At 45.1% G+C, this 26,659-nt stretch overlaps 1 protein-coding gene across 2 annotated transcripts; it reads right to left on the reverse strand.

The window, feature by feature from the left end:
• Positions 1-456: 456 nt before the first annotated feature.
• LOC102305697 (filamin-C) lies at positions 457-24,499 on the reverse strand. 2 transcript variants are annotated; one of them, XM_005929075.3, is made up of 47 exons: positions 23,708-24,499; positions 21,188-21,436; positions 19,580-19,677; positions 18,253-18,403; positions 17,711-17,829; positions 16,165-16,242; positions 15,893-16,055; positions 15,604-15,804; positions 15,323-15,439; positions 14,539-14,676; positions 14,247-14,373; positions 14,009-14,145; positions 13,710-13,903; positions 13,507-13,620; positions 13,264-13,407; positions 12,964-13,087; positions 12,526-12,686; positions 12,343-12,433; positions 12,046-12,215; positions 11,804-11,921; positions 11,455-11,717; positions 10,761-11,358; positions 10,420-10,593; positions 9,448-9,610; positions 8,962-9,290; positions 8,745-8,868; positions 8,421-8,577; positions 8,152-8,341; positions 8,032-8,055; positions 7,678-7,919; positions 7,476-7,575; positions 7,242-7,382; positions 6,994-7,122; positions 6,727-6,900; positions 6,442-6,606; positions 6,098-6,301; positions 5,864-6,016; positions 5,649-5,771; positions 5,280-5,528; positions 4,898-5,167; positions 4,656-4,793; positions 4,360-4,475; positions 3,353-3,485; positions 3,054-3,230; positions 2,727-2,945; positions 2,029-2,250; positions 457-1,138 (listed from the first exon to the last, which is right to left on the reverse strand). In XM_005929075.3, the coding sequence occupies exons 1-47, from the start codon at positions 24,081-24,083 to the stop codon at positions 951-953; spliced, it is 8,235 nt and encodes a 2,744-aa protein (XP_005929137.1). In that variant the 5' UTR covers positions 24,084-24,499; the 3' UTR covers positions 457-950. The 2 variants fall into 2 exon arrangements, with proteins under 2 accessions (XP_005929137.1, XP_005929138.1); XM_005929076.3 differs by lacking the exon at positions 15,323-15,439.
• Positions 24,500-26,659: the final 2,160 nt, after the last annotated feature.

The raw sequence follows: 26,659 nt of genomic DNA on the forward strand, positions 1-26,659 counted from the left end.
GAGATTGCATTATGGTGTATTTTCTGGAGATATGAATACAGATGTGAGCTTGCCTATGCTGCCATCTTGTGATTGCATCTGGACAAGTACAGGATGCAAACAAGGTGAACTCGAAGAGAAACCCTTTATTATTTATTTGACGCAACACTGTATCGTGATATCGAGTTAAAGGTAAATGAAGACCTTTAGGAGAGTCGATTTTAGATGTTGGTTGCACAGTCTGAAGTTTGCCGGGAAGAAAGTTTTCAGCTCTCAAATATCTAAAGGGCAGCTACTCAGCTGAGAGCTGCGGTGATCGAAAAGAAAAATCCTGACAGCTGCTCAGACAGAGGAACCAGCAGTGGTCAGAAAATAGCTGCATGATGAAACTATGGAAATGTAAAACGTAAGAGATGCCTCTTGCAGAGCCCGCGAAGCATCTGCCAGCACAGCGTGAAATCAAATAAACCAAATCAATTTCATCTGGAAAGTTAGCAATTAAATCTTTATTAGGTCTGCAAAGACTTACCAAAAAAAAAGGTTAATATAACAAAAAAATGTCAATTTTGTCATTCTTAAATCATACAAAACCATACTGTATCACACTCTAAACACTGTTACTCTAGCATCTGTTTAACATTCGTGTACTTGTGCCATTTGGGGGTCGCTCAAGGACTTCTGAACCACAGTGCTGCCCCCACACCCGTCTGAATGTGGATGCATACCTGTGAGTGTACACGCACACATCATCTGAAGTTTAAACAATAATTTGGCACAACAGCTTCTCTGCCATCAGTAATTCTGTAAGCAAATGTCCTTGCAGGTTTTCTTGCATGTTTAGTAGATTGTGATCCTTGCTGAAGAGCAAACAGCGGTGCCGGAAATGAAGCACTGAATGATGCATGCACATGAGGAGGAAAGCGTGGAGGGTCAGAAGGGATGGAGTCTTTTTGTCACTGTTGCTGTTGTTTTTATGGTACAGCCACTTTGTACGGGCTTCCTGGCACATTATCGTCGCCCCATTTAACAATGACGGTGTAACTGCCCTTGTCCTTCACGGTATAGGTGACGTTATAGAGCTTGTTGCCCATGTGCTTGACGTAGACCTCCTCACAGGGAGCATGGGGTCCGTGCACGCCCACCATCAGCATGTTGGTACCTGGATGGAGCGGCAAGAGGGAGATTTAATGATAGTGGTCTACAAAAGCTGGTGGTTGTGCAAGTTTAAATATTCTTTTATCCAGCCAATGAAAAGAAAATGTATGATGTCAGAGAGGTTTCCTAAAATGACAAAGTAACAGAGAAGTATTCCTCGTTTCTGCAGTTCAAATTTTTATACTCTTTTCAGGAAATTAGACTTTATGTTTCTTGCGTAGCATTAAATATTCGAATATTACACTAAGTTTGCAGCTGTCTGCCGAAAGAAAATGAGCAATTTAACATTTACCAGCCATCTATGATGATGATGTTAACAAATTATTTGGTTGAGCCCGAAATAAGTGAGGGAGGTAGTGTAAAAAAATATAGAGAGCTTTGATTGTATCAGAATTTTAGGTTTTTATGATGATTTATTAATGTATTAATCCCTGACTCTCTTCCACAGTTTGTCTTTTGTCTTTTCTTCCTCCCTTCACTAGCAGCCGGTCACAGCATATGGATGCCCCTCCCTGAGCCTGGTTCTGCCGAAGGTTTCTTCCTGTTAAAAGGCAGTTTTTCCTTCCCACTGTCACCAAGTGCTTGCTCATAGGCGGGTGACCTGATTGTTGGGTTTTCACCTTAAAATATAAAACACCTTAAGGCAACTGTTTTGGGGAATTGAAACTAAATTTGGACTTTTATATTGTGAAATATGTAAATCCAGATCCCACTCATTCACTGCATAAAAAACCTGAGATTACTGAGGTCATAGCAGCTTAAAACTACGTGTTAACATACGGTTACAGTGTGAATCATTTAATAAACCTCACTTTGGTGTCTGTATATACCAGTGCTCAAATCCTGCTTTTTTTCTGTATTCACGCAAAATATGTTCGATCTCTATCGCCTCACCTGCTGTGCTGCAGTCGACAGTAAAATTGTTTTTCTGCCCAACCAAAGCCTTGGACAGCCCTGTTCCACGACAAACCACCTTGCTAGCATCTGACGTCATTTTGGATGAGGTGGTAGAAGAGGAGGAGCTGTAAGCACCACCCACTTTGGATGTTTTGGTAACCGTTTCGACCAAGACGGAGGAGGTCTCGTGGAGGCTGTGTCCCCCAGAAAGCCTCGGGCCTGCGGGAGAGAGAAAAAGAGAAAGAGAAAGAGAAAAAAAAAGTTATCTCCAGCCATCATGGCTTAATCCAGACATTACATAACACACTGGGTATTGACAAAGATATGAGGGAGGAAAAGCTGCTGTTTATAGGGAGAGTTTTTCCTCAACGGAAACATTCAAGGAAGCCCAAATTGGAAAAGATTTTATACCACTTTCAAATAAAGTGAACTTTCAGGGACTCTTGGGAGTTGTTTTCAAACTTGAAAGCATTTTTATGTAACACTAATAAAAAAAAATGGGAATGTTTTTTTTCCGTCAGCCAGTGACAGGAATATATTGCTGCAGTGCAAGAGAAAAACAGCTTTTATCTAAGATGAACACGGAGAAGCACACACGTGGAAGACGTGACATTTTCATTACTTCTGCACTTTTCAGAGATGCACTTATCTCTCAATCGAAGACCTATCATGCAGATATATACTGTCAAGCACACCTGTTATTTTGGCTTTGAAAGGGCTGCCCACTATGTGCTGTGGCCCGCCGTATTTGATGGTGATGAGATAGTTGCCGGGTGCCATGGGTGTATAGGTGATCTTATAGCCTTCAGGACACTCCCGACAGTCCATCTTGACCTTGGACGGCCCGTCGATGTTGACCGACAGAGTGCCGGAGCCTGCGTTACAGGTTTTGACCACAAACTCTGAGGGTACACCTGTGAGAAGAAAGATGCAGATGTTTGAAGGGCTTCCCCCTTGTTGCAATTGTGCAAGAATATTAACAATAGCAGGAGCACATGGTGGTGAATGGCAGTGAAATGCACCTGTGGTTCCCCCTTGCAGTCCAGGGCCATGTGCAGTCACCATGCCAGGGTCTCCAATAAGCCCTGGATCTCCCACTCGCACTTTGAATGGGCTCCCAGGAATGTGGCATCCATTGAACTTGACATCTATGGAGTGAACTCCGTTCTCTCGTGGAATGAAGCGGATTGCACTCTTGTCTAAAAACACAAGAGGAGACATTTCTGCTCTTATGCTCACAGATGACGCGTTGAAATGAAAAAACCTGAGTTATCTCTGTTGTGCAGCCTACTTAATGCTAAAAGCTGAGGGTGGTGCTTACCGCTGTCAAGCTCGGTGACATAGCATTCCTCAGAAGAGCCAGAGGGGGTGTGGACTTTGGCATCAACCACACCTCGGGCGCTGTTGCGCTGCACCATGAAAGATGCCTCTTGGTTCACCTTCAAGTCTTTCTCCTGCAAAAGACAGGTAATAATAGGATCACAAAATGTGTGTGTGTGTGTGTGTGTGTGTGTGTGTGTGTGTGTGTGTGTGTGTGTGTGTGTGTGTGTGTGTGTGTGTGTGTGTGCGTGCGGCCCACACATTTAGGGACACAATGTGTGCGACTCATCATGCCTGAACGAGAATAGATAGAGCATTTGCGTGTGAGAGGCAGAAAAGGTCAAAGATTACAGCGAGGCGTTTAGCGTTTTTTGCCCCACAGATGGACAAGAGGTCCTAGCAGACAGAGATAGCGTGACATTTTAAATGCTGCCGTTGCACTTTACCTGCCTTTTTCATTTTCTAGTGCGAGAAAAAGTGCTCTGAAGTGGCATTTCAGTTAACTAAAAATACATGGTTTTAGCATCGTTGGCAGCTGTTACGGAGACTATGAAAAGCAAATAAAACAACATCTGTCTGCCAGTGACACCAATATCGTGAGCTGTCAGAGGTATCTTTATCTTCAGCTCACAATTTGCTTTCTTGCTTTCGCTCAGACGGAAACACAATCACAGCAGAGCAACTGAGTGCTCACATAGCACAGCTTGTGATGCCCCACATTACAGAGGGACAGTTAATCCAGCCCTTCATCACTGGCCAGCATCGCAGTATTATATTCATGGGTACTGCTCCAGCGCTGGCATTCAATTACACTTCAAGGGCAAAGTGCTTTTAGAAAGATCTGCAACCAATCGCACATTATGTCACATGCCATCTGCTATTCTACCTTGATATTCTGTGATTGCGTATCTATTTTGTCTGTGATAGCTGCTGAGACAAATAATTAATGTGACTATTGACAGCTGCGTATGTGTGTGTGGAAGTGTGCATATGTGTGCGAGAGCTAACCTGAAGGCTTGTGACAGTGAGCCTGCGGGCCTCGTCTGACAGTGTAGCAATCGGAACGATGAAGGGGCTGTCAGGGATGTGCTCGTTGTTGAACTTGATTGACACCTCGTAGTCACCTGGGGAGGCAGACAGGTTATTTACTTCCACCATCAAATGAAGTGGAGGAGGCTCACAGGAATTACTGAAAAGCTTAGCAGCTCAGAAACAAACACACACACACACACACACACACACGAGTCGCACTGCTAAAACATGCATGAGGAAAATACCACGGCTGTGTGTGATAGAAGTTCTACCTGGTTCTTTCACTATATAGGAGACACCGCAGGAACCATCTTTTCTGTCCTCAAATGAGATTTCAGCCTTGCTGGGCCCCTCCACTGCAATGGACAGGCCACCAGCACCTGCCTCTCTGGTCCAGATACTAAATTCAGCTAAAGATGATAAAGTAAAGGAGAATGTTAATCTTAAGGAAGAAGAATGTCAAAACACAGTCATTCCCGTTAACAGCATGGCTGTTTACAAACAGGAAACTCACAAGGCGCTCCAGCAACGCCTCTCTCCAGCCCGGGACCGCCTGCGCGGACCTTGTGTGCTCCACCCTCCCCCATGGGACCCACGGTGAACTGGAAGGGGCTACCGGGGACGTGCTGGCCTCTGTACTTGACGTTGACTGTGTGGGGTCCGATTTCCTGAGGGATGAAGCGCACACTGTAGGTGCTGCTGCCTCCATCCATGATGTCGGCGTCCACTGTTTTCCCACTGGGGCTGGTCACCTGAGCTGTCATGGCCTGGGAACCACTCTCAACTGGTATGGCAGAGCAAAACGTCAGATCAGAAACAATCCAGGATATATAATAGGCATAGAGTACATCGGTGATTTAGCAGGCAGCTAAAGCTGGATTCAGAGTTAGACTCACCCTCAGGTCTGGCAGTGATGCCGGCGAAGCTGCTGAGACTCTCTCTGCCTAGAAAGTCTCCAAAAACATCTCTGAATGGGCTTCCTCTTCCTCCCACCTGAGTGCTCTCCTCCACTCGTACTTCCCTCTTGGTCTCTCCACCGCGGATTTTGCTGATCTCTGTGCGTTCGGTGCGGGTGTAAGTGTGGCTGCTGCGAGTGAATGTCCTCGTTAGCCTCTCCTGAGCTGAAACCATCTGGAACCAGTTTCCTAGAGCAAGGAAGAAGCAGTGAGAGTATAAATGTAAAAATACCGTAGCTTCATTTGTTTAAAATCGCTCCCCGTTGTTCCTCTGCTCTCTAACCATTTCTAACTGGCTTCTGTGCTCACCTGGGATCTTAAGGTTAAGACCACATGTGCTTCCCACTGACGCAATGGATGAGGCCTGTCTCTTCCTAGTAATACTCTCCTTGATCCTTCCCTCTCCGGTCACCTTCACTGTGAAAGGACTTCCTGGAAAGAACACGCACACACACATATGCAGATTTAATTCATTTTAAGATAAAAAAATATCCTCTTTTTTTCCCAAAGTAAAAGATTCTAACCTGGGATGTGCTTTTCTGCAAACTTGATGTTAACAGTGTAACTTCCAGGCTCTGTTGGGCAGTAGGTCACCCTGCAAGTCCCATCCTCCACATCTTCACAGTTGATGTCCACTTTGCTCGGACCCTCAATTGACAGTGCCAGACCTCCGTAACCTAGGCAACAGATTTGACTGTTTATTTGCTTCTTTTTTGTAAAACTATGTCTGTGTGTCATGTACCATTTAAAAAGCATACCTGCATTCCTAGTATCCACAAAGAATTCAGCCATTTCAAAAGTGTGTGCCTCCACCAGGCCTTTACCGAAAGCCTTCACCCTGCTGGCCTCACCAATCTCTGACTGGCCAACCATGATTTTGAAAGGACTGTTGGCCACATGCATGCCATTCTTCCTAACGCTCACTTCATGCTCACCAACCTCCTTAGGAGTGAAAGAGATGCCTGTGGGCATAAAAAGAAGGGTCAGAGGAAAGGAAATTCAATGCGACCAACCTGGGAAAAAAAGCCTAAATCCGTCAGGTGAATCTTATCAATCTTCTACTCTTCTTAGTCTTTGTGTAACAGGAAAATTAATATCCCACCGAGGTGTCTGTTGGGCAGTCTCTTAAGTAGGCACGGCTCTTCGTTGCCAGATGGGGCTCTGATACTGGCAGTCAGAGAGCTCAGATCAGTTTCTGCGATCTTTAGGGACACATCGGCCGCTGTGCCGACATTCAGCTGGGATGTTCTGGTTATGGAGTCATCCCCTTAATTAAAAAAAGAGATGATTTAGATCTTTGTCGAGCCATAAATGCAAGTGATAGTTTAAAGATTCAATATATACATCTATGTGTATAGTGTATACATATTATAATGTACTTCCTTACCAGTGATCTTGGCAGTAAAGGGACTGCCAGGAATGTGCTTGTTGTCAAATTTGACAATGATATTGTAGTCTCCGGGTGCTGTGGGCAGGTAGGACACAGTGCAGGTGCCGTCTTTGTTGTCCTTGCAGGTGATCTCAGCCTTGGAGGGGCCCTCCACTGCTAGCGACAGACCACCTGAAAGGGACACAAAAAAAAAACTTCCGCTATGTATTTTCTCTTTTCAGTTGTCTCATAAATATCACTAAAAAAAGGCCTATGTTCTGCTACCTTCTCCTGCATTCTTCGTGACCACTGTGAAAGTGGCAGCCTTGTTGACCATGCCATAACTCAGACCTGGGCCATAAGCAGTCACCACTCCACTGTTCACTGCATCCACAAAGAACTGCAGAGGGCTTCCTAAAGAGTGCATAACCATCAGCAACCAGTGATTAATACTGCATTTTATATTTTTAAATCTGGAGCAAATCAATAGCACTAAATTCCGATCCATCCATCCAACATGGTGTGCTGCTGACCTGGTATGTGGTTTCCATCATATTTGATGTCCATTTCGTGCAGGCCTTTCTCCGTGGGCTGGTACTTAATAGTGATTGTGCCATCCTTATTGTCAGTGATGTGTGGGCGAGCAGTCTTGCCAGAAGGCATCCGCACTTCACCTGCAGAGGTAAGACGGTGAAATGTCAGTGACCTAAAAAATAAGATATTTTGTGGGCATGTGTGTGCAGACTTTTTGTGTGTGTTTGTCACACCTGTGATTTCGCCTTGCTGTGGTGTGAAGGGGACGAGAAAGTTAACGGGACGGAAGAGAGGATCCACAGTATCCCGGGGAACGACTGGCTCATTTGTGGCCTGTCAAGGAGCAAGAAAAAATAAACTGTTGGTTTCATTCGACTGAATGTCAGTTTAAAAGCACACAGAACTGTGGCAGCTAGCGAATAATCCTTTACTCACCATCACATGGAAGGGGCTTTTAGGGATGTTTTGTCCCCCAAAGCGGATGGTAATTACATATTTCCCAGGTTCAGGTGCTGTATAGTAAATGTCAAAGGTGCCATCGTGGTTTTCCACCACATCCATGTCCACCTCCATCCCCTGTGGGGTCAGAACCTTGCAGGTCACCTTGCCTTTCCCAGCAGCCTTGGCATCCACTGTTATAACTGTATCCTCAGAGGTCTGCAGCTTTTGCAGACTTGCTGTTAAGAACAGAGAGGAAAGAAGGATAAGTGGTCAAATGTGCTGCATTGATTCCTGTAAAGTCTTCCAGCAGTGCAGTGCAGATATAAAAGCAAAGCTTTGGATACTCACACACGCCGTGTCCTCCAATAGAAACTGCGGAAATAAAAAAAGAGCATGATGGTTAAAAAAACATGAACATTAAATTAAAATTGCTGATAATATTGTTATTTATCATAAGTATTTTCCTACCTGTGACGCGACATTTGCTGGCATCTCCTGTGGGCAGAGACTGGATACGGTATGGGGAGTAAGGGATCTCATCTCCTCCATATTTAATGGTGATAGTGTAGGGGCCAGTAGAGTCAGGCACATAGGAGACCGTGTATGTGCCATCCCTGTTGTCCTGGATGGTTGCATTCTTTGGCTTTCCCTCTGGGTCCTGTGACCAGACATTTCATGTTATTTTACATAGTGTCTTATTGTTTAGAAAATACTGTGTAATAGGAAGGAAAACCTACCAGAATCTGCACAGTGAGCAGTCCCTCTCCAGCGTCACGAGCATCAATGGTGAACTCAACAGGCAAGCTAGCGGGCACACCTTTGGTATCGAGACCAGGGCCACTGGCACGTACTTTACTGGCGTCGTGCCCAGGCTGAGACATTACCTTGAATGGACTGTTGGGGAGGCCAGTAGCAAATATAATTACATTTTCAGTGTGACAAAAAGGTAGAAATGGGACACAAAAATGTGTTTAGCGCTTCTAAATCCAGACACAAAGAGCAGAGATTTAAACAAGACATCAAAACAAATTGCCTGGATTACTCTTATACTCAGACTCTACCTGTGTGGGACTTCCTGGTCAGCATATTTGACTGCTACAGTGTATGGGCCATCCTGGGCTGGAGTGTAGTGAACTGTGTGGGTTCCATCACCGTTATTCTTCACACCAACAGGCTCCACGGTCCCTAGAAATAAAGACATGCCACATAATTACTGCTATTTGTCACTCACTTGGTGCATTAATGACAGTTTTTCTTATTAATAGAGCCCATTCACACCTGTTGGGCCATAGAGTTTGACATCCAGTGGGGCCTGTCCAGCCTTGGTGCAATCCACAGTGAAAGTCTGAGGAACATGGGCTCTCACTCCAGCGCCCAGACCTGGACCTGAGCACTTTACTTTGCTGGGATCCACGGGATCCTTAACTGGCACACGGAACGGACTGCCGGGGATCGGGTGACCTCCGTAGTTAATATTCACATCGTAGTCTCCAGGAGTGAAGGGCACATACTCCACACTGCAGCTGCCATCTTTGTTGTCCTTGCAGGATATTTTTGCCTCTGAGGCTCCTTCGATGGTCAGACCCAAGCCTCCTGTACCAGCACCCCTGTGACAGAAGCCGACAATTTAAAAAATGTTCACACTGGGGTTCTAATATACTCTCACTCTCTGTTTTATCCACAAAATACAGAAAAAGAAAAACATTTTAAAGAACATGCAAATATTCTTTATATTCTTTTGTCTTATATGTGGTTCAGCAGTACCTGGTCTCCACGGTGAAACAGTTTGGTTTGTTGGTTATTCCTCCCTCCAGACCCGGTCCAAAGGCACGGACCCGGGTTGGATCACATCCCTCCACCACAGACACTCTGAAGGGACTCTTAGGCACCGGTGCGTCATTATACAGCACTTCAATCAGATGCATCCCTACACACAAACGAATACATCACTTACAGGTCTGACGCCAAACCTCTGTGTCTGCTTGTTTTTAACACAAGAATATATATATATATATATATATATATATATATATATATATATATATATATATATATTCTGTTACTGCTTCTTAAATTATGGGCCAGACAAATTCCCTTTTAGGTAGGTAAACATCTGTTTATTTATAAAAGACACTATCAAAAGCGCAGACGCTCGGGTGAATGTACAAGGCGTTACATCTGTTCCCTATTCATTATTCTGTTACAACATTTTTCTGACAGAGCCCTCTCAGTAGGCCTACACACCAGATTCCCAGCCACACTGCTGTGATATTAGAGCATGTCTGGTGGTAGAGAAGTGCTCTGTGATATCTTTGCTTTGTGCTATAGGTCTCTATTAATATCCCCTGTCATTCCCCTGCTGTACTGCTGTGTGCAGGCAGCCTTCAGCACACATACATACCTGGTTAAGAGCTTCTGTGCGCACTATTTATAAAACAGAGCCTGTCTGACTCTCTGCTTCCCTGCTCTCTGCCCCTCACATCATTGCACCACTGCATCATTCTGTATTTATACCCCCCTCTCTCTCTCACTCGCTCTTTCTTTTCCATCTCTTTAGCTTTATTCCCAAATGGCGCCCAATGCAAGCAACTGTTAGCGATTTTTTTCTGTCTGTATGAACTCTTTCACATGCCCTGTCCATGTAAAATCCTCCATTTATCTGCATCGGGTCAAATCTGGACATTTTTCACCACAGTTCTTAGTTTATGTATGATCTAACATAATGACTGCTCCTACCGTCCTCGAACGCCGTATATTCCACTCTGTAGGTGCCGTCTCCTTTGTCAGTAATGTAGGTGTCTGTATTGGTGCCAGAGGGGTTGATAATGTGAACCTTCACGTGATTTCCTCCAACCTTGTTGAGGGCGCGCGCATCCACAATGAAGTGGGTTGTGACTTCTCTGAGAACACCTAGAGAAGAAAATAGGCCTTCAGGTGCTGAGATATTAGATATCTTTACTAATACTTATTTCTGGGCAGTTGGCATATATGTTAAGGCGGTAACCACCAATAAAACAAACCTTTATGTCTATAATGTAATGCAGTGATTTATTTTGAGGTGATTTTGTCATGTGTACCTCTGGGCTCCACTCCAGGCCCGTAGACGTGAACACCCGTGGTGTCAACAGAGGGCTCGACCTGCAGGACCTTTGGAAAGTGGGGAATCACGTTTCCGCCGTACTTGATCGTGATGGTGTGTGTGCCGTGGAAGGGTGGGATGTATGTGACAGAAAAGGTGCCTTCAGCCGTTTTCTGGATGTGCACTTCCGCCTTAACCCCAGTCTCTGACACAATCTCGATAGTGAGCTCGCCGTCGCCTGCTCTGGTACAGTCCACAGTAAAGGTCGCTGGTTCACCCGCCTTGGCCCTCTCTAGACCGGGCCCACTAGCCGTCACCTTGCTGGGGTCAAACGCTGGGCGGACTGCAGCTTTGAAGGGAGAGCCTGGAATGTGCTGCTCTGCAAACAGGATGTTGATGGCGTACTCGCCGGGCTCAGTGGGCAGGTAGGCGACTGAGCATGTGCCGTCACCGTTGTCTTGGCACTCAATTTTTGCCTCGCAGGGACCTTCCACCGTGAGGCCGAGCCCACCTGCACCTGCTCCCTTTGTGTCAATAGTGAATGGAGCTGGTTTACCCACAACCCCTCCCTTCAGACCTGGGCCGAAGGCTCGCACCTGTGATGCAACAGTCAAGTTAGTTTGCGGGAGATGGTAGAGAAACATGTCTTCATACATAGTGCAGAAATCTATACAATTTTCATGATCTTTTACCTTTGATGGATCAGCAGGCATTACTGCTTCAACCCCAAAAGGGCTTCCCATCACAGGGTTCCCATCATAGCTGACATCAACCTTGTACTGCCCCTCTTCTGGGGGAATATACTTCACACTGTGAACGCCTTTGGCTTTGTCTGATTCCAGCTTGCACGGGATTGGTCGGCCAGAGGGCGAGGTCATCTTCACACCTACGTTGCCCTGCCCACCAGCGTCCTTTGTGTTAACTGTGAACTCCTGATCCTTTCCAACCTCCACTTCTGCACGAAAGAGCACAATAAATTTAGATAAAACATGTAATTATACAGTTAACTGGACTATAGATGTGTGATGGGTTATAACTTACTGGTATCTAATCCCTCCACTTTCACTTTTCCGATATCCATAGCTGGCGACACTGTGATGTGGAAAGGGCTCTTGGGAATGGGATCTCCTCCGTGAGTCACGGATATTGTCATGTTGCCCTAAAAAATAAATAAAAAAATTTAAAAAACACCAGAAGAAGAATGAGTATTTAATAATGCATGGCACTACTGTGAATAATTCCTTTTCTAATCTAACTGGACATCGAGCAGAGGTCCGCTGTACCTGTTGAAGAGCCGTGTACTTGACAGTGTAGGAGTAATCGTGGTTATCGATGATCTCAAAGTCACGAACTGCCTCTCCTGGGCCTGACGCAGCAAAATGCACCTCAGGCTTGGCCTTGCCAGCTCCCTTTGTGTAGATATTGAAGTGGGTTGGAGTGCCCACCTCCACACCTGAAACGCACATGCGTCTTGTCAAATTGTTCTATTACTTTGTATCAAAGCTAGAGCATTAAAGCAATGTAACGGAAGTAGTTGCGAATGTAAATACCTATACAGTGTAGATGTCACGAAAGCTCACCTGTCTTGTTGAGGCCAGGCCCTTCTGCTCTCACCTTTCCAGCATCGTGGGAAGGATCCACTTTCACTTTGAACGGACTTACTGGAATTTCCTGAGGAATACAATTACCAAGTAATGAAAATGAAAACTACTGATAATTTTACGGCCCGGCCCCCTCAGCTCAGGCAAAAACTGTTTTCTTACCTGATCTGCAAACAGCACCATGATGGTATATCGGCCTGGACCGGGTGGAGTGTACTTGACAGTGAAGGTGTCATTGTCATTCTTGATGATGTCAAAGTCGATGTCAGCCTCGGCAGGCCCAACCACCCCCGGGGCGCATTTTATTCCAATGCTGATGTCCCCTAACGGTGCATAACAATGAGCACAGTTCACAAAGGTTATTTAAAAGTTGAGCGTGTGAATATATTGAAGCAGTCACTCAACTCCTCTGGCTTTATTTATAAAATACTGTCATCCATTTCAAATAAATTCAGCTTCACAGATTCACTTATTCTTCTCTTTCTGTGCTCTACATTTTTTTTTTTTACATTTGCATGGTGCAGCACTAGTTTCTTTAGGGTCGACTAAACTTAGGAGTGTTTTTGTAACCACCCACATCATCTCCTTGTTCAGGCTCACCTTGCCCAGCCTCACTGCAGTCCACAGTGAAATATGTTGGCTCGTTAGCCTTGAGCCCCGTCTTCTCTACTCCGGGCCCATAGACCTTGACTCTGTCTGGATGAGAACCCTCTCCAACCAGCACCTAATGAATTCACAGTGTACTTGAAGCAGATGCAATTGATTGAAGTACAACCACTGCAGTCCTCTTATTTTGTCTATATCTGGTGAAGTATCATCCTATTAAATAGACTTAATTTCGAGAGCAGTATAAAGTCATGTGTGCGCGCGTGTGTGTGTGTACATTTACAAGTCTCTTACCCTGAAGGGGCTGCTGGGCACATTGACCTCGCCCCAGGTGATGATGATGGTGTGTTTAATGGGCTTGACAGGAGTGTATACACAGTGAAATGTGCCATCTCCCCTGTCAGTGATCTTGATGTCTATGGTGGAGCCTTCAGCATCCTTAGTGGATACAAAATCTTGTCAGGTCTGGCTTGTACACCCCACATGAATATAAGTGACCCACTCCTATGAATGCAAAACAAGGATTCCAGGCCATACCTGTGCGTAGATCTTGAGTTGACCCTTCCCAGCCATGCGGGCGTCAACAGTGAATTCGGCCGGTTTGTTCACAATGACACCAGTCGGCTTCAGGCCTGGACCGTAAGCTTTCACCTTGAAATACATTATTTGGGATGCAGTTGAAGATCTCGGCGATGTGATTTGTACTTTCTCAGTTTATAAGTGATATCAGCTAGAATTACCTTTTCAGGGAAAACATCATTGGCTGCGGGCAGAATGTGAGCCATGAAGGGACTGTCCTTGATGTCTTCATCGTCACAAATGACATGGACAGCATAGTCACCGGGCTCGGTGGGCCAGTAGCGTACGTCACAGGAGCCATCGCCCTTATCATCACACTCAATTTTAGCTTGTGATGGGCCTTCAATCGAGAAGCCTGAGAAAAATGAAGCATTCACACGTATAAAGCTCAGATTTAAAGCACTGAAGAATGGTATTACTTTTCTTTCATAAGAGCTTGCATAACCTGCACACATCTTACCCAGCGTTCCAACTTCAGTGCCAATGGCCTCTACCACAAAGTCAGCAGATTTTCCCACCATGCCAGTCTTCAGACCAGGACCCCAGGCCCTCACCTTCTGAAAACCTGCCTCCGCACCCACCTGAACTTCGAAAGGGCTGCGGCACACAAGAAGAAAAAGAAGTATACACAATATTACCTGGCACAAATGCGATCGCGCATTATTAATGAATCGCTGAAGGCAACAATAGGACCCTACCTGCGTGGGATAGGCTGGCCTCCCCAGGTGATGGTGACTGTGTATTTACCAGGTTTAAGGGGGTAATATTCACACTCATACACGCCGTTCCCCACATCTCGCACTTTCACTTGCTCCTCTGCTCCAGCTGAAAAGGAATAATATCAGCTCAGACGCATTTTATGCATTTCGTTTTGTTGTTTAGTGCCGTATCATACGCGTATGTGAATGCAGACAAAGGGCCCAAACAAAGGAAATCATTCTAAAAATGCACGAGGAGGAGTGATGCAGAGAACAGAGCTGTCTGACTCACTTGGTCCTTTGACTGAGACGCTCAGTGCACCGCTGCCGGCTCCCTTGGTGAAAACTTTGAAGTCTGCAACCTCCTTTACTCTCACACCTGTAGGCTGAAGCCCTCTGCCAGTAGCTCTGCAAGCGTTTGGGTTTATGGCTGAAAGGAATAACAACAAGTGTGAGAAAAATATTCAGCAGCAAAAAAAGCAGAGTAGCCAAGAGCTGATTGCAGCAATGTTAGTAGCAAATTCCAATTGAAGTGTTGAAGTGGGATTCCACAAATGTTGACAGACTGAACCTGTAAATGAGAATGATGCTTTCTGCAGCACAAATTTCAGTGCAGTGCTGCGCAAAATATTGACACATTACGGGGCATCAAGGAAGCATCCGGCAACATTTCAGTCAGTCACTCTGAAATGTTGAGGGCAGGCTTTGAATGGAATATTGGCTGAGGCAAATGCAGCCATGATGAAAACAAACATGTCGACAGCACAAGCACAGATATTTTAAGAGAGAGGAGCAAAGACAGGCAGGAAGTGGCTGAAATTCTAACTGGGAAAAACTGCAAACTATGTGTACAACACTGCATTTCCTCTCTCTCTCTTTCTCTCTGAACATGACTAAACCACCAAGCTTCAGGACACGGGACGATAAAGCAGGCGACCAAGCATGGCATAAAGCCACGGCACCAAAAACTCAGAGGAAAGCACAGAGGGGCATCTGCAGGGCCTGGCGCACAGGATTGTACTGTGTCAATCTGGCTAGGCAAGAGGCACAAGCTCCTCCAATGAGACAATACTAACTTGGACGGTCAGGTTTTGGGGGAGGAGCCCCCGTCGCACCCTTCGCTCCAGGAGGGGTGCGCACTGACTGAGGAGTTATCGGCAATGGCGCTCCCTTGGGAGGAGCAACAGTTGGAGCTAGAAATGACAAATAGGAAGGATTATGGACTTTACAGGGTGGCTGTTTCCAGGATAAATAAAGTTGACTGCAGACTGTGATGGATTGATCACCGCGACACTTACAGCACGGTAAGAAATCAGATTTGTGTGACACTAATTTACAACACAGACAGATGGCTCACCCTCTGCGATGTTGACAGTAAAAGGGCTCTTGGGGATCTCCTGGCCTGCGAAGAGCACATGAATCTTGTGAGGGCCCTCCAGAACAGGACGATAGGTGCAACGGAAAACACTGTCCCCTTTGTTTTCCAGGATGAGCTCCACCGTGTCCTTTTTGCCTTGAGGATCGACGATGACCACACTGACATCGCCATTACCAGCACCTACGTTTGCCAGAAAACCATTGATTATTGGAGGACTGTTGTTTTCTATATGATTTCAGTAAGCAGTGGGTGTTTTTTTCATGCTTACCAGCTGTGTAGATGTCAAAGTATGTGGGTTTGTTTGCCACATTGCCTGTGGGCTCCAGACCTGGTCCCCTGGCCTGGACTTTGCTCGGGTCCCCTAAAGCTTTTGCCACATTCACTGTGTACGGGCTCTTGTCAATGTCCTGGCCTGCAAACAACACTTTCACCTAATGTTGAAGGAAAAAACAAGACAAATTGAATACAGAGTCCGTTTTATCCTGTCGTGACCGTGTTTATAGTTAAAACACATAATAAATATTGCCAGTGGGCTCTCACCTTGTGAACTCCCTCAACTTTAGGAACATAGGTGACAGTGTAGGTTCTGTTTTTGTCATTGTTGGGTTTTACTTTTGCCTGAAGAACAAAAAAGTCAAAGTGAGAGACATTTAGTCAAAGATGAGCCAATTTTTTTGTGTTGTTGCAATGGTCACAATGTAATATTCATAAACTGTATATAAAAGCTGGCCATATCTTCAATTTCTTAAAAGTGACACCAATGTGTCTGCCTTCAACCAGCGCTCTTTCTGATTACTAGAGGTGGGAATACCCAGACAACCCACGGTACTCAGCATATTGCAGTTATTAGTATTTTGCAATGGATGATTAGGATAACTGTTAAAGCTAAGTGTGTCCAGTGTTTGTTGTGTGCATTCGAGCTGATTCAATGTAAGTTTACTCAGCTCGCATCATCTCAGGATGGTGGTGTATGAGATGAGCCCTCTTGCTCACTGTATTTCCAGGGAACTTAAATGTATTTGATAAAATATCGAGTTTTTTATCGACACAAAGTTGCCAGACAAAATATTTTTCCCTGCCCCTACGACCTACTGTTCTGTCTGCTATGAGTCCATATTCAATTCAGTTCAATTTTATATACACCACAACAGTTTCCTTAAAGTGCTTTATATTGTAAGGTGGAAACCTCAACATTCAGACAACCCTCTATGAGCAAGCCCTTAGTGACACTGGCTGGAGTGAGGGAAGGGAGACGGGACAAGGACAGGACAGGATATGGGTGAAGTCACTGTAGCTACACCCATCTTTTATATACAGTCTATAGTCAGATTAGGCATCTACAGAGTTAGAAAATCTTGCCTTTCCAGAACTGAGAGGCATGACAGGCTTTACACTTCTCCTTGATTAATCATGCTTACTGCCTGCTGCTAATGCTTGTTAGTGATTTCCACGTACGTGTGTATAATACTGGCTGTCGTGTGTTATTCCATTTGACAGTTTCACCTAACTACACCAGGAACATCGTTCCTAATTTGCTTTGGCATGTTGACAGTTGTATACAGACAAGCAGTAGAAAAAATCTCACAGAAGTGACAGAACTTCCACGGAAAACTAAAAATATTTCCCATCTATGTTTTTCTGCTGGGATGCAGCTTTTGTTTTGGTCCATTATGATGAGACGCAGCAGTAGTCATACACAACACCCATTTTTTTGGTTTCAAACCAATGCCCCAGTGTCACCTGGATTAGGTCATTGCTGGGCTGACAAAGTGAGGTCTAAATTTAGCATTAGGGTTAATAATTCAATAATTTGACCGATAATGGCAGTAAAGAAAATGTAAACCTACAGTTTGGTACCCTGTACCTTTTTCCTGAGGGCATCATCTCATACTCGTTATGAAGGATGTGATTTTTGTCCTTAGTAATTTTCAGAGCCTGCTTTATCACTGACTCTTCAAATACCTCCTGGAGGGATGATGAAGGGGGCATGCCAACTATCTTTCCAGCCCTTTAATCAAATTTTGAATTTGGGGCTCTGAGCTTGACGAGCTTGCCAAACAACCCTTGGGTATCATGTATGACTCGCCTCCTCTTTGTGTCCCTCTGGATCCTCCACGTAGACCAGGACTTCACCACTGCCAGCTTCCAGAGTTTCCACAGTGAACACAGCTGGTTGCAGTACCTTGTTTCCATGAGGCTCAATGCCTGTGATATAAATATAGAAACACGAGGCATGTTTTTTCTTTCTCATCAGAGCAAACAAATAGGCCCCTCTAGATTACAATTATCCAATTAATATAAAGCATTGAGCTTACATTGCTGTGCAAGGCAGGCAAATGCAGTGAGAGTACAGAAAATAAATTTTTTAATGCAATCGGATAAAATATGAGTATCTTTCACAAAAGCTTGGGGCAATGCAACATTTACAGACAACCAAATGCAACAAAGTGATGCACCACCAAAAAAGAAGTATTAAAAGGTTTCCCTGAGGGAACACACTTGTGTTACTGCTAAATTATCTATACAGATAATTATATCAAGACTGAGAAGGTGAACATTCATTATTCATGTCATAGTACTTGTACGAACTGTTGTGAGCTGTTCATTCATTCATGTTGGGATGCCCACCTGGTCCATAGGCTTTGGCCTTGTTTGGAAAAAGCTGTCTGGGCTTGAGAGGAGCTCCAGGCTTCAGTTTTGCCTTAGGGAACTGAGACAGGTAGGTCATCACCGAGTGCTCGTCCACATCTGGGTCGACAATTTCCTCGGGGGCAATCACCTGAAGCGTAGAAATCGGCCAGCGTTAAAGCGGTTAGTCACACAAACTGGCTGACCTTTTCTGTGGGAAAAATTTGGTGTTCATTAAAAAACTGTTTTCAATTACAGAAGACACGGTTTCGCTTTTAAGCAAAGACCACGATGACAGCTGTGACCATAAAAAGACAGCACGGCTTTATTTATGTCTTAATTAAACATACTGTCTTTTTTGCAACAAGGGTTTTGGGTTACTCTTTCTACACATTTGCCTTATTAAGTATAGTGCAGTGGGATTTAATGAGGATTAAAACGTATTTATTCCCTTCACCCCTGCTCCTCTCCACCCCTTTAGCACTTGTTTGCCTGTCTATCACACACTGGCACAAAGCCCTGCGCCACACTGGTTATATTTAACCTCAGGACAGCAGGGTTAAGGATTGTTGCCTTCAATAAGCCAGCAAGGGGGGGATTTATTCTGAGCCAGACCTCTCCCACATCTCCTTAACAACACCACAATGGAATCCAGCCCCCAGCCCTGCAACGCCATGACATACAGCCCCTGGCTATCTCACCAATGCTAAGCCTCATGGAGAGTAACTAACCCTGTGCCTTAGACAAACAAGTAAACAACGCGCACGGTGCACATTTCAATACGGAGACTGGGTCTTACAGACGGGACTGAAAATATCGCACACTTCACATTGTTATTCTGATGAACGCAGGCATATTTACACCTCAGTTTCAGAGGCTGGCTCGGAAGGTGTTAAGAAATCTCACACCTCCACAAATTCACAAAATGAAACTCCTACACACTCACTTACTAAGAGCTACAATAAACTAAATGGAAATATTAGACCTGAGCTGGGTAATAAATATTTCATGGCATCCTCCAGCATAATCTCCCTGGAAAAAACTTTGGTCTCTTTATAGTTCTGTTGTTTTTTCCCCCCACTTCAGTGTTGCCTTCCATGTGTATGAGATCTGTTTGCATTTGCAAATTAGGCTTCGGTTTAATCTGCCAGTAGTTGGTTTGTTCTCTCTGAACCTATGTCCCATGAGTATAGCTAAGTTGCCAATCAGAAAACTGAAGAAACACTCTTGCTTTTCATGTTGCATTGTTTCATGAGATCAGCCCCACCCAGCTGAGCTGCAGTACACTCAAAGGCAGTTTGTTACTGGCGTCTATCATGCATCTTACCTGTGGCACACCCAGCCAGTCATCAGCCTGTTGCATGGCTTCTCTGGCATTCTGCACAGGCTTGTTTGGGTCCCAGTCTGCCCAATCCGGACACAAACCTGACAGGACGCAAAAAGGCAATTTAGCTCTGGAATGACTGACGTAGGCGGTGTTAAACTGCACATGGTATAATAGGGCCATTTGGGTTGTCACTACTATCTCTCCAACACCTCTAACTACAACAGCGACTGACCTTACCCGCACTTCTGCTCTACAATCTCTCAGGACTGTTCAAAAGAAACAGCTTCGACAGACGCAGTGGCTAGCCTGCTCTGTGCCGCTAATGCCTAAATTGGATTAGTGTTGGCAATGGAGTGGCCACTCACTCAAAAGGCCCACGCAGGCACACCACAGAATACCATTATCCAATTAGTATGGACAAAGAACTATTGTATTAACAGGGTTGAGTTTACATGTGTCTAAAAGCAAGTTTTTTTCAGCACAACGCAAAATAAACCTTTATAAAAATGTCACGTGAGAGATGTCAGGGAGTTCCTGCCACCATGCTACGCTTGATGCTTTTAAGCCATGCTGTAAAGGCCATTTTAACACCAAAGGAGAAAAGAGCATCTATGCTTTAGTTGTATGAAAACTGGACAGTAACAGAAACTGTAGCTAACTGCATGTCAAACAGGATATCCTGTTGTTCAAGGTCAAGGTCAAGGTAACTAATGAACCAGCTCCTTGTACTTTGGGACGTGAAGTGGAAGCAGAGCCTCTGTGTTTTGGTTTTTCAGAACAGAGCTAGTTTCATCAGCTACCCTGCTGTATTTCGCTGACAGGACCTTGTATGGTCAGTGTTGCAGCACAGTGTTTGAAAGATGCGTCTCCCCAGATCAATGGCTCATGTAAACACAGTTAAACATGGTGTTGTACACTTCTCTTGCTACTCCTCCACCTTTCGCTCTGTAAAGCACAGCTAGAAGTGGGTTCTCTAGTGTTCATTGCTGGACACAGAAGCCTTAACTGGCAGAGATTCACATTGCGGCCTTGTGGTCTTTGGATCTGTGGCTTAGGCACCTCCCTGTGACAGATTATTCTGCATTTTGATGCAGGGCCAAGCATCCCCCTTGACAGAAGAGGAGGAATGATGCCCAAATTTGGGGGTGTTGTGTAGCAGCAAAGCTATAAACACTAAAGCTGGGCCTGGGCCTCAGGGCCTGATACAGTGAGGTTGAAGGCTTCAGTGACTGTGGGACAGCTGGCGGGGACATCCTCCGGTCATCAGCAACCTCTCTGCAACCCCATGACACTACCTGTTCTCCAGAGACAGATTACGCTGGCTGACGTCTGAATCTGAAACGAGATGCGTGTTTGTGTGTGTGTGTGTGTGTGAGTGTGAGTGTGAGACAGAGAAAGAGTAAGAGAAACCAGGCCCCGATTTCTAAATGAGGAGACGAATTCTCCTGAGGAAGTGATAGCGTTTCAAATGGGCACATGCCCGACCTCAAATTCCACTAAGAAAAACTGCCACGCAACAAGCCTGTCAACAGACGCTGTGCATATTCTGACTCAGCGCTTGCACGACCTGACCTGTAGAGTCAGTCGATGCCACTACAAGCTTCTTACCAGGGGCACAGTTGTCAACCAGAGCTCCCAGGGCTTTGCCATCCCGCCAGTCACGGTTGAAATTGTTGATTGGCAGCTGAGGCACCTTGTTCTGTATCCAGCCCAACAAGCGCTGCTTCGGGGTCAGCTTTTTGGCCTCCTCGTCGTCCTCGTCATCCCACATGGGCATGGAGATGGAGTAGTGGAGGATGAGAGTCCAGATAAGACCCAGGATCAGCTTTAGATTCCCATCCACAATGGCTTTGCTATCTGTAGTTGGACAACAGTGACAGCGGAGTTCATGAGGATTTAGAACTTGCTAAAAAAAATCAACACGATAAACTTTCAATCTCTGTTTTCATGCTTATGGGCCATCCTGATAAGATACTAGATAGATTTTAGGATAGTAAGATGTAAGCATAAGTGTAATCTATCAAATAGTGCTCCCCTGGCATTCTGCAGAGTTGACCAGGCTATTCTGGGTAAAAATATAAACAATGATGATTGACTGCTGAGAAGACAAGAATCTAATGCTCTTCCCTGTCCCCCACCACTCACCCCACCCCCCAAGTCCCTTTCTCTCAGACAGCTGTCTGGCTGAGGACCCCTGACAATCTGTCATCCAGTCACAATGGTAGTCTGAAGATAGTGACAGCTGAGGATATGTGGAAACGGATCCCTCTCTGCATAAATACCACTTGGATTTCAATTACCTCCTGAACTTGTTGCGCGAGAGTGCGATAAATCAAATAGATGGAGATTAGATTCATTGACAGTTAGCGTGCGGCTCATTTCCTGAAGTTCATGACGGGAAAGTTTGTCAAATAGCTCCCGATAACATCCACTCTAATTTTCGAACTTCAGCCATTTAAGCCAAATAACCTCCGACGAGAGGCAGGACTTTAATGTGTAATCGACTAATCTCATTTGATACACCCCACTTAATTCACCGAGGCTTTAATAACGAGGCGCCTCTGATGCCAGTTGTTTATCACAAGAGCGTTTTATTGAGACTCTTCTAACTTTTCATAGATCTGCACCCCCCCTCCCCACCCCCTGTCAGAAGGCAGTGTTTGATGTGTCGCTGTCTGACTGACAGAAGCAGGTGGCACAATGTGGCACAGTGTGGTTTTGATCCCGCTGTGTCTGGCACCAGCGTGGTCAAAGAGACAGCCATCAAATGGCATCTAGTTACACATGGTGACACGTGAGCATCTAAGCCCGAGGTGATTTGTTTTTTTATGTTATTTTATATTTTTCTTTGTGTCTCTGGGTCACTGTAATGAGGCTGAGACATTATCTCGAGACGGCTGCAGTAACCCCATAGCGCTGCATGAAGGGAGATGGTGCTAGGAAGCAAAATGCCAGGGCTTTTATTATCACGCCCTGTTTCTGTCAAAGCAGTCTGACCTAAAGTGTGTCTGTACAGCTGCGACAACTGTGCCAGACACACACCACCATATTAACTCCTAGACACAATATTCAGGACATGTACTCTGCTAGACTTTGAGGTAATGGCTTTGATTGTGGCCTGTTCTTCCCTGTGATGAACAGAACTCCTGTGATTTGAGAGATGAGTGTTTTCCCCCGGTGTCATCGCGCACACCCGTAGTGCTCTTTCATTTGGACACACTGTGGCCTTCACAGTCCAACGGCCAAAGCTTCAGATATGCCAGGAATTTTACTCAAGTGTGTGGCAAGGATCATTAGACACCAGAGCACAGAAATGTAATAAATACTCTCATTTATAAAACACAGGGTTGTCTACTGTCAGTATGGTGAAGCCATATGTCATCTTACTTTTCATTTAGACCTAAAATTCTCCTCCCTGTTTGTTAAATATCTTTAAGAGGTGGCTTTCTGTTCACTCTGCTGGAGAAAAGTCTTTCTATTATGACCCTGTCGACGTGACAAAAACATCCACAAATCCACAACAATTTATTGTACCTTCAGCTCTCTGCAGCACTGTCTGATCCTCAAATCCCACCACAGTTAATCCTCACCTCACATACGTTGCTGATGGCTCTGGATAGAAATTGGCTATCAGTAGAGAGCCTCGGTGAGTTCTTTCTGAACCTTGACCTGACGGAGACAGCTGCCTGTGTGTACGTGTGTGTAGCTGCTGTCCGCATGTATAAAGTGTGTCATTCTCATTAGCGCAGTCCTACTGAATTTCCAGCCCGTAATTTACCACACTGCTGCAGTGCAAGTAAGCAAAAGTAACAGTGTGGAGGTGCTGGGTTTTGGCCCTGGCACAAGTTAATGACCTCAGTGGCACCTCCACAATAATTTTCCAGTGAGCTGGTGACCTCTCTCAGCACTGCCTTCAAGGGGCCTGCAAAAGCCATGTTATTGCTGACTTACACCTGGCCTGATAACATACCAAAATAGAGTGTGTTTGCCATGGTCCTCTGTATGTTTTAGGATCTAGGCGACATAAATTTCTTTTTCATAACTTGTTCCTAAGTAATAGTGGCCTGTTAAGGTTTTAGGACAACAGTGAACTTTTCAAACAGCTAATAGAGCCCGAGGCTGGCTTACCTATTGAGACCAGTTTGATATGCTCTCTGTCCAGGAACTCTAGTGCCACAGAAACATTTTCCAGTTTCATCTGACGGAAGTTGGGTCTGTTGTGGTGCTTTCTGTACATTTTCTTCTGGCTCAAAACTTCCAAGAGCGAAATGAGCTTCAGCCCATCACTAAAATCCTTCTGCAAGTCGGTGACGGTCTTGTTAACGCACTTGAGGTGCTCGTTGCACCACCTGGTGAAGGTGTTCTGCTGGATCTTCTTCCACGGCGCGTCCTCGGCCAAGTCCTTCTCCGTGGCGGGCATCTCGTCCTCCTCCTCTTCCCCGAAATCAGTGGCCTGGTAGTACTGCGGGGGCAGCTGGTCGTCGCCGTAGTTGGTGCTCATCATGATGGCTTTTTCCGCGTCCACTTTTATACCTCGGTGACACTTGTGTGTTGAATTGTGCGCAAAAAAAGAAAAAAACTTTAGCGGCTCGGTGGCAAGCGCGCTCTCGCGGAGGAAAGTTCAAACTCGGATGAGTTACAAAAAAAAAAGCAGCTTAGAGATTTTTCGGATGTACGTGCGAAGAAGCCTCTGGTGTCAGTGATGGATTAAATGATCCGAATCACAACGTGCAAGACAGCTGGTCGTCTGTTTTGTTTTTTAATTGGCACCCTCCTGATAAGTCGTCCCTTTTAATATGGCCCACGGGGGGAAAGAATGTCGCTTTTTCAAGTTTCGTGGCAGGTGAGCTGGAACAGCACCGTTAAGAGTTCCCTCTGTTTTAACTTGAAAGTCGGGTGAGGAGGGAGATGGGTTTATAAAGGACCCCCCGGGCCACGTCACCCAGCGTCTGTGATCATAGTCTATTTGCTAATCCACGCGGATAACGGGAGTCGGTTTACGGGGAAGATGGGCCAGTGATTGGTCAGACATTAGGCAGCGCAACAGTTGTGGCATGCTGCTTATTTTTAGGCGCTCCTATTTGGGCTGTTGACGGGGGGGCGGCTGGGGCTTGCCGATTGTTGTGAATGTGTTATGCAGCTCGGGGTCCAAGTGGCTGAACCACTGAACTAAGAAAATAAAATGAAACGTGCCCTGAGTGTCTCAATGGCTCTTTTTTTTCTCTAACGATACAGAAAAGTAGGGCTTTACATCCTGAAAGTCCCTCATTGTGGCCTGGTACAAAACATCTTAAAGGATGAGGTCACAGAGGTGAAGTCGCTGCATTACGTGGGGTTGACTGCTATCTGCCACCACTGAGTGAAATACATCTGTGTGCAGGCGAGCAAAGCTCAGAAAAGCTCGTGAGATGATGGTTTTGAGTTATTGTCTCTCTCAGCTTTCAAATTTTAAACGCCAACCCCTTTGTGGGTCAAGGTTATCCAGGCTACATGAGTAGAGTTTCATCTCCAGCTCTGATCAGTGACAGCACGATATCAGCACCTGATGAACAGTGTGTTTGTGAGAGAGAGAGTGGGAGTGTGTGTGTGGACAGCATCAGCTCACTGAAAAATTGATTATCTGTATTCTAAATGAGTAGGTCAGAATAAACACCAGGCTTGCAGCGGCTTCAAGGATTGTGGTGGTGCTGTGACTCAGCACTGACATGGCAGTGACACCAGATGCCAGCACCAGCCTTGATGAAGTAGTGGGAGGTAAGTATAACTGTGACACATGCAGATGGCATTTACAAGATACTCAGTATGGACACAGCACGGGGTGCCCATGGTGATCTCCCACCTGCTAGTAAGATACCTTCTAACACTGTTGTTCCACTCAACAACGACGTGTTCCAGCGCTTCATATAAATGACATATGTTGTGAAGTTACTGTAAATTTGACATTTTCCTGCAGCTGAAAGAGTCAGAGCCTGTCAGGACCTCTCAGGGCTGACCACGAAGCACACCAAAGTGAGTTTGTTTCTTTCTGAACAGAGGATTTCTCTCCTTTATGATGGAAGCAAGGTGTCCCTGAGACACTGGAGTGTTACTTTACTCTGTTAAATCTATGGTGGACCATAGCACTGCAGGAGAAATGCACATTCTTTTAAGCTTCATCCAGAATATTGTCCAGAAAAGTTGTGTCAGTGGGTTTTACACAGGCACAGTGAACTGATACTTCAACTACAATCTTTTAAAAAAATTAAAAAAATAAAATTATATACATATATATATATATATATATAAAAGAAAAAACAGAGCACTATTCTACATTTTAATCACTAAAAACATTGCAAATATTCAAATTCTACAATTGTATTTCTTTAATTTGTTGGTATAAAGTGTCTTATTTTTGTTCAACTCCAGCTCCCATCTTTATAAGGAACTATAAAGAATGGTGAATAACTAAACTCAAGCAAGAACCGTAACACGGAGCAAGATCTGTTGACCTGGACTCTGTTGAGTTGGCATTATATCTCCACCAGATTGCCCATGGCTGCTATCACAGTCAGCGGTCTACCTTTTTTAATTAGCTTTTCCCTGTTAGTCTGTCAGGTGAATATATTAAATATTTAATAAGGGATTTGGGGTGAATTTGCAGGACAGATAGGCCTGAGGCCAAAGGCCAGCTGATTAAATTTTGCTGGATCTGACACTTCTTTAGCCCTAACTCTGAGCCAGAGCAAAATAGAAACCTGGTTCACAATCCGAAGTGAAATATTTTGAAACTTGGAAAAGTAATTTCATGTGAACCAAAAGTGAAAGACAGCCGTGCAGTGAAGGGTTTTACCGGCACTAGTTTTCTATAGAGCTGCACATGTAGGCTACTTTTAGATAATTGGATGCACTCAAACTCAGTAAACCATGAGCTGTGGCAGTGGAGTCATGAGTGTAACCTCTGTGCCATCTGTAAGGAAGCCATGTCTGTCAGCTTATGTCACGCCGTTGGAAGGAAGTTTATTAATATCCATACAACCCATGTAATGTGACGCCACCAGGGAGACTGCTCTTACTCAGGCTGGACTTATGTTTTCATGAATG

Source organism: Haplochromis burtoni, unplaced genomic scaffold (assembly GCF_018398535.1).
Source record: "Haplochromis burtoni strain Fernald_Lab_line unplaced genomic scaffold, NCSU_Asbu1 Contig_77, whole genome shotgun sequence".
In the NCBI taxonomy this organism is placed as follows: domain Eukaryota; kingdom Metazoa; phylum Chordata; class Actinopteri; order Cichliformes; family Cichlidae; genus Haplochromis; species Haplochromis burtoni.

Excerpts from the sequence above, each read along its gene's own strand:
- LOC102305697 (XM_005929075.3), bottom strand. The coding sequence starts at position 24,083 with ATGATGAGCACCAACTACGGCGACGACCAGCTGCCCCCGCAGTACTAC. Across the intron at positions 14,374-14,538 it reads CGTCTCAGTCAAAGGACCAA|CTGGAGCAGAGGAGCAAGTG; the intron begins GTGAGTCAGACA and ends ATTCCTTTTCAG. Across the intron at positions 5,529-5,648 it reads TCTTAACCTTAAGATCCCAG|GAAACTGGTTCCAGATGGTT; the intron begins GTGAGCACAGAA and ends TCCTTGCTCTAG.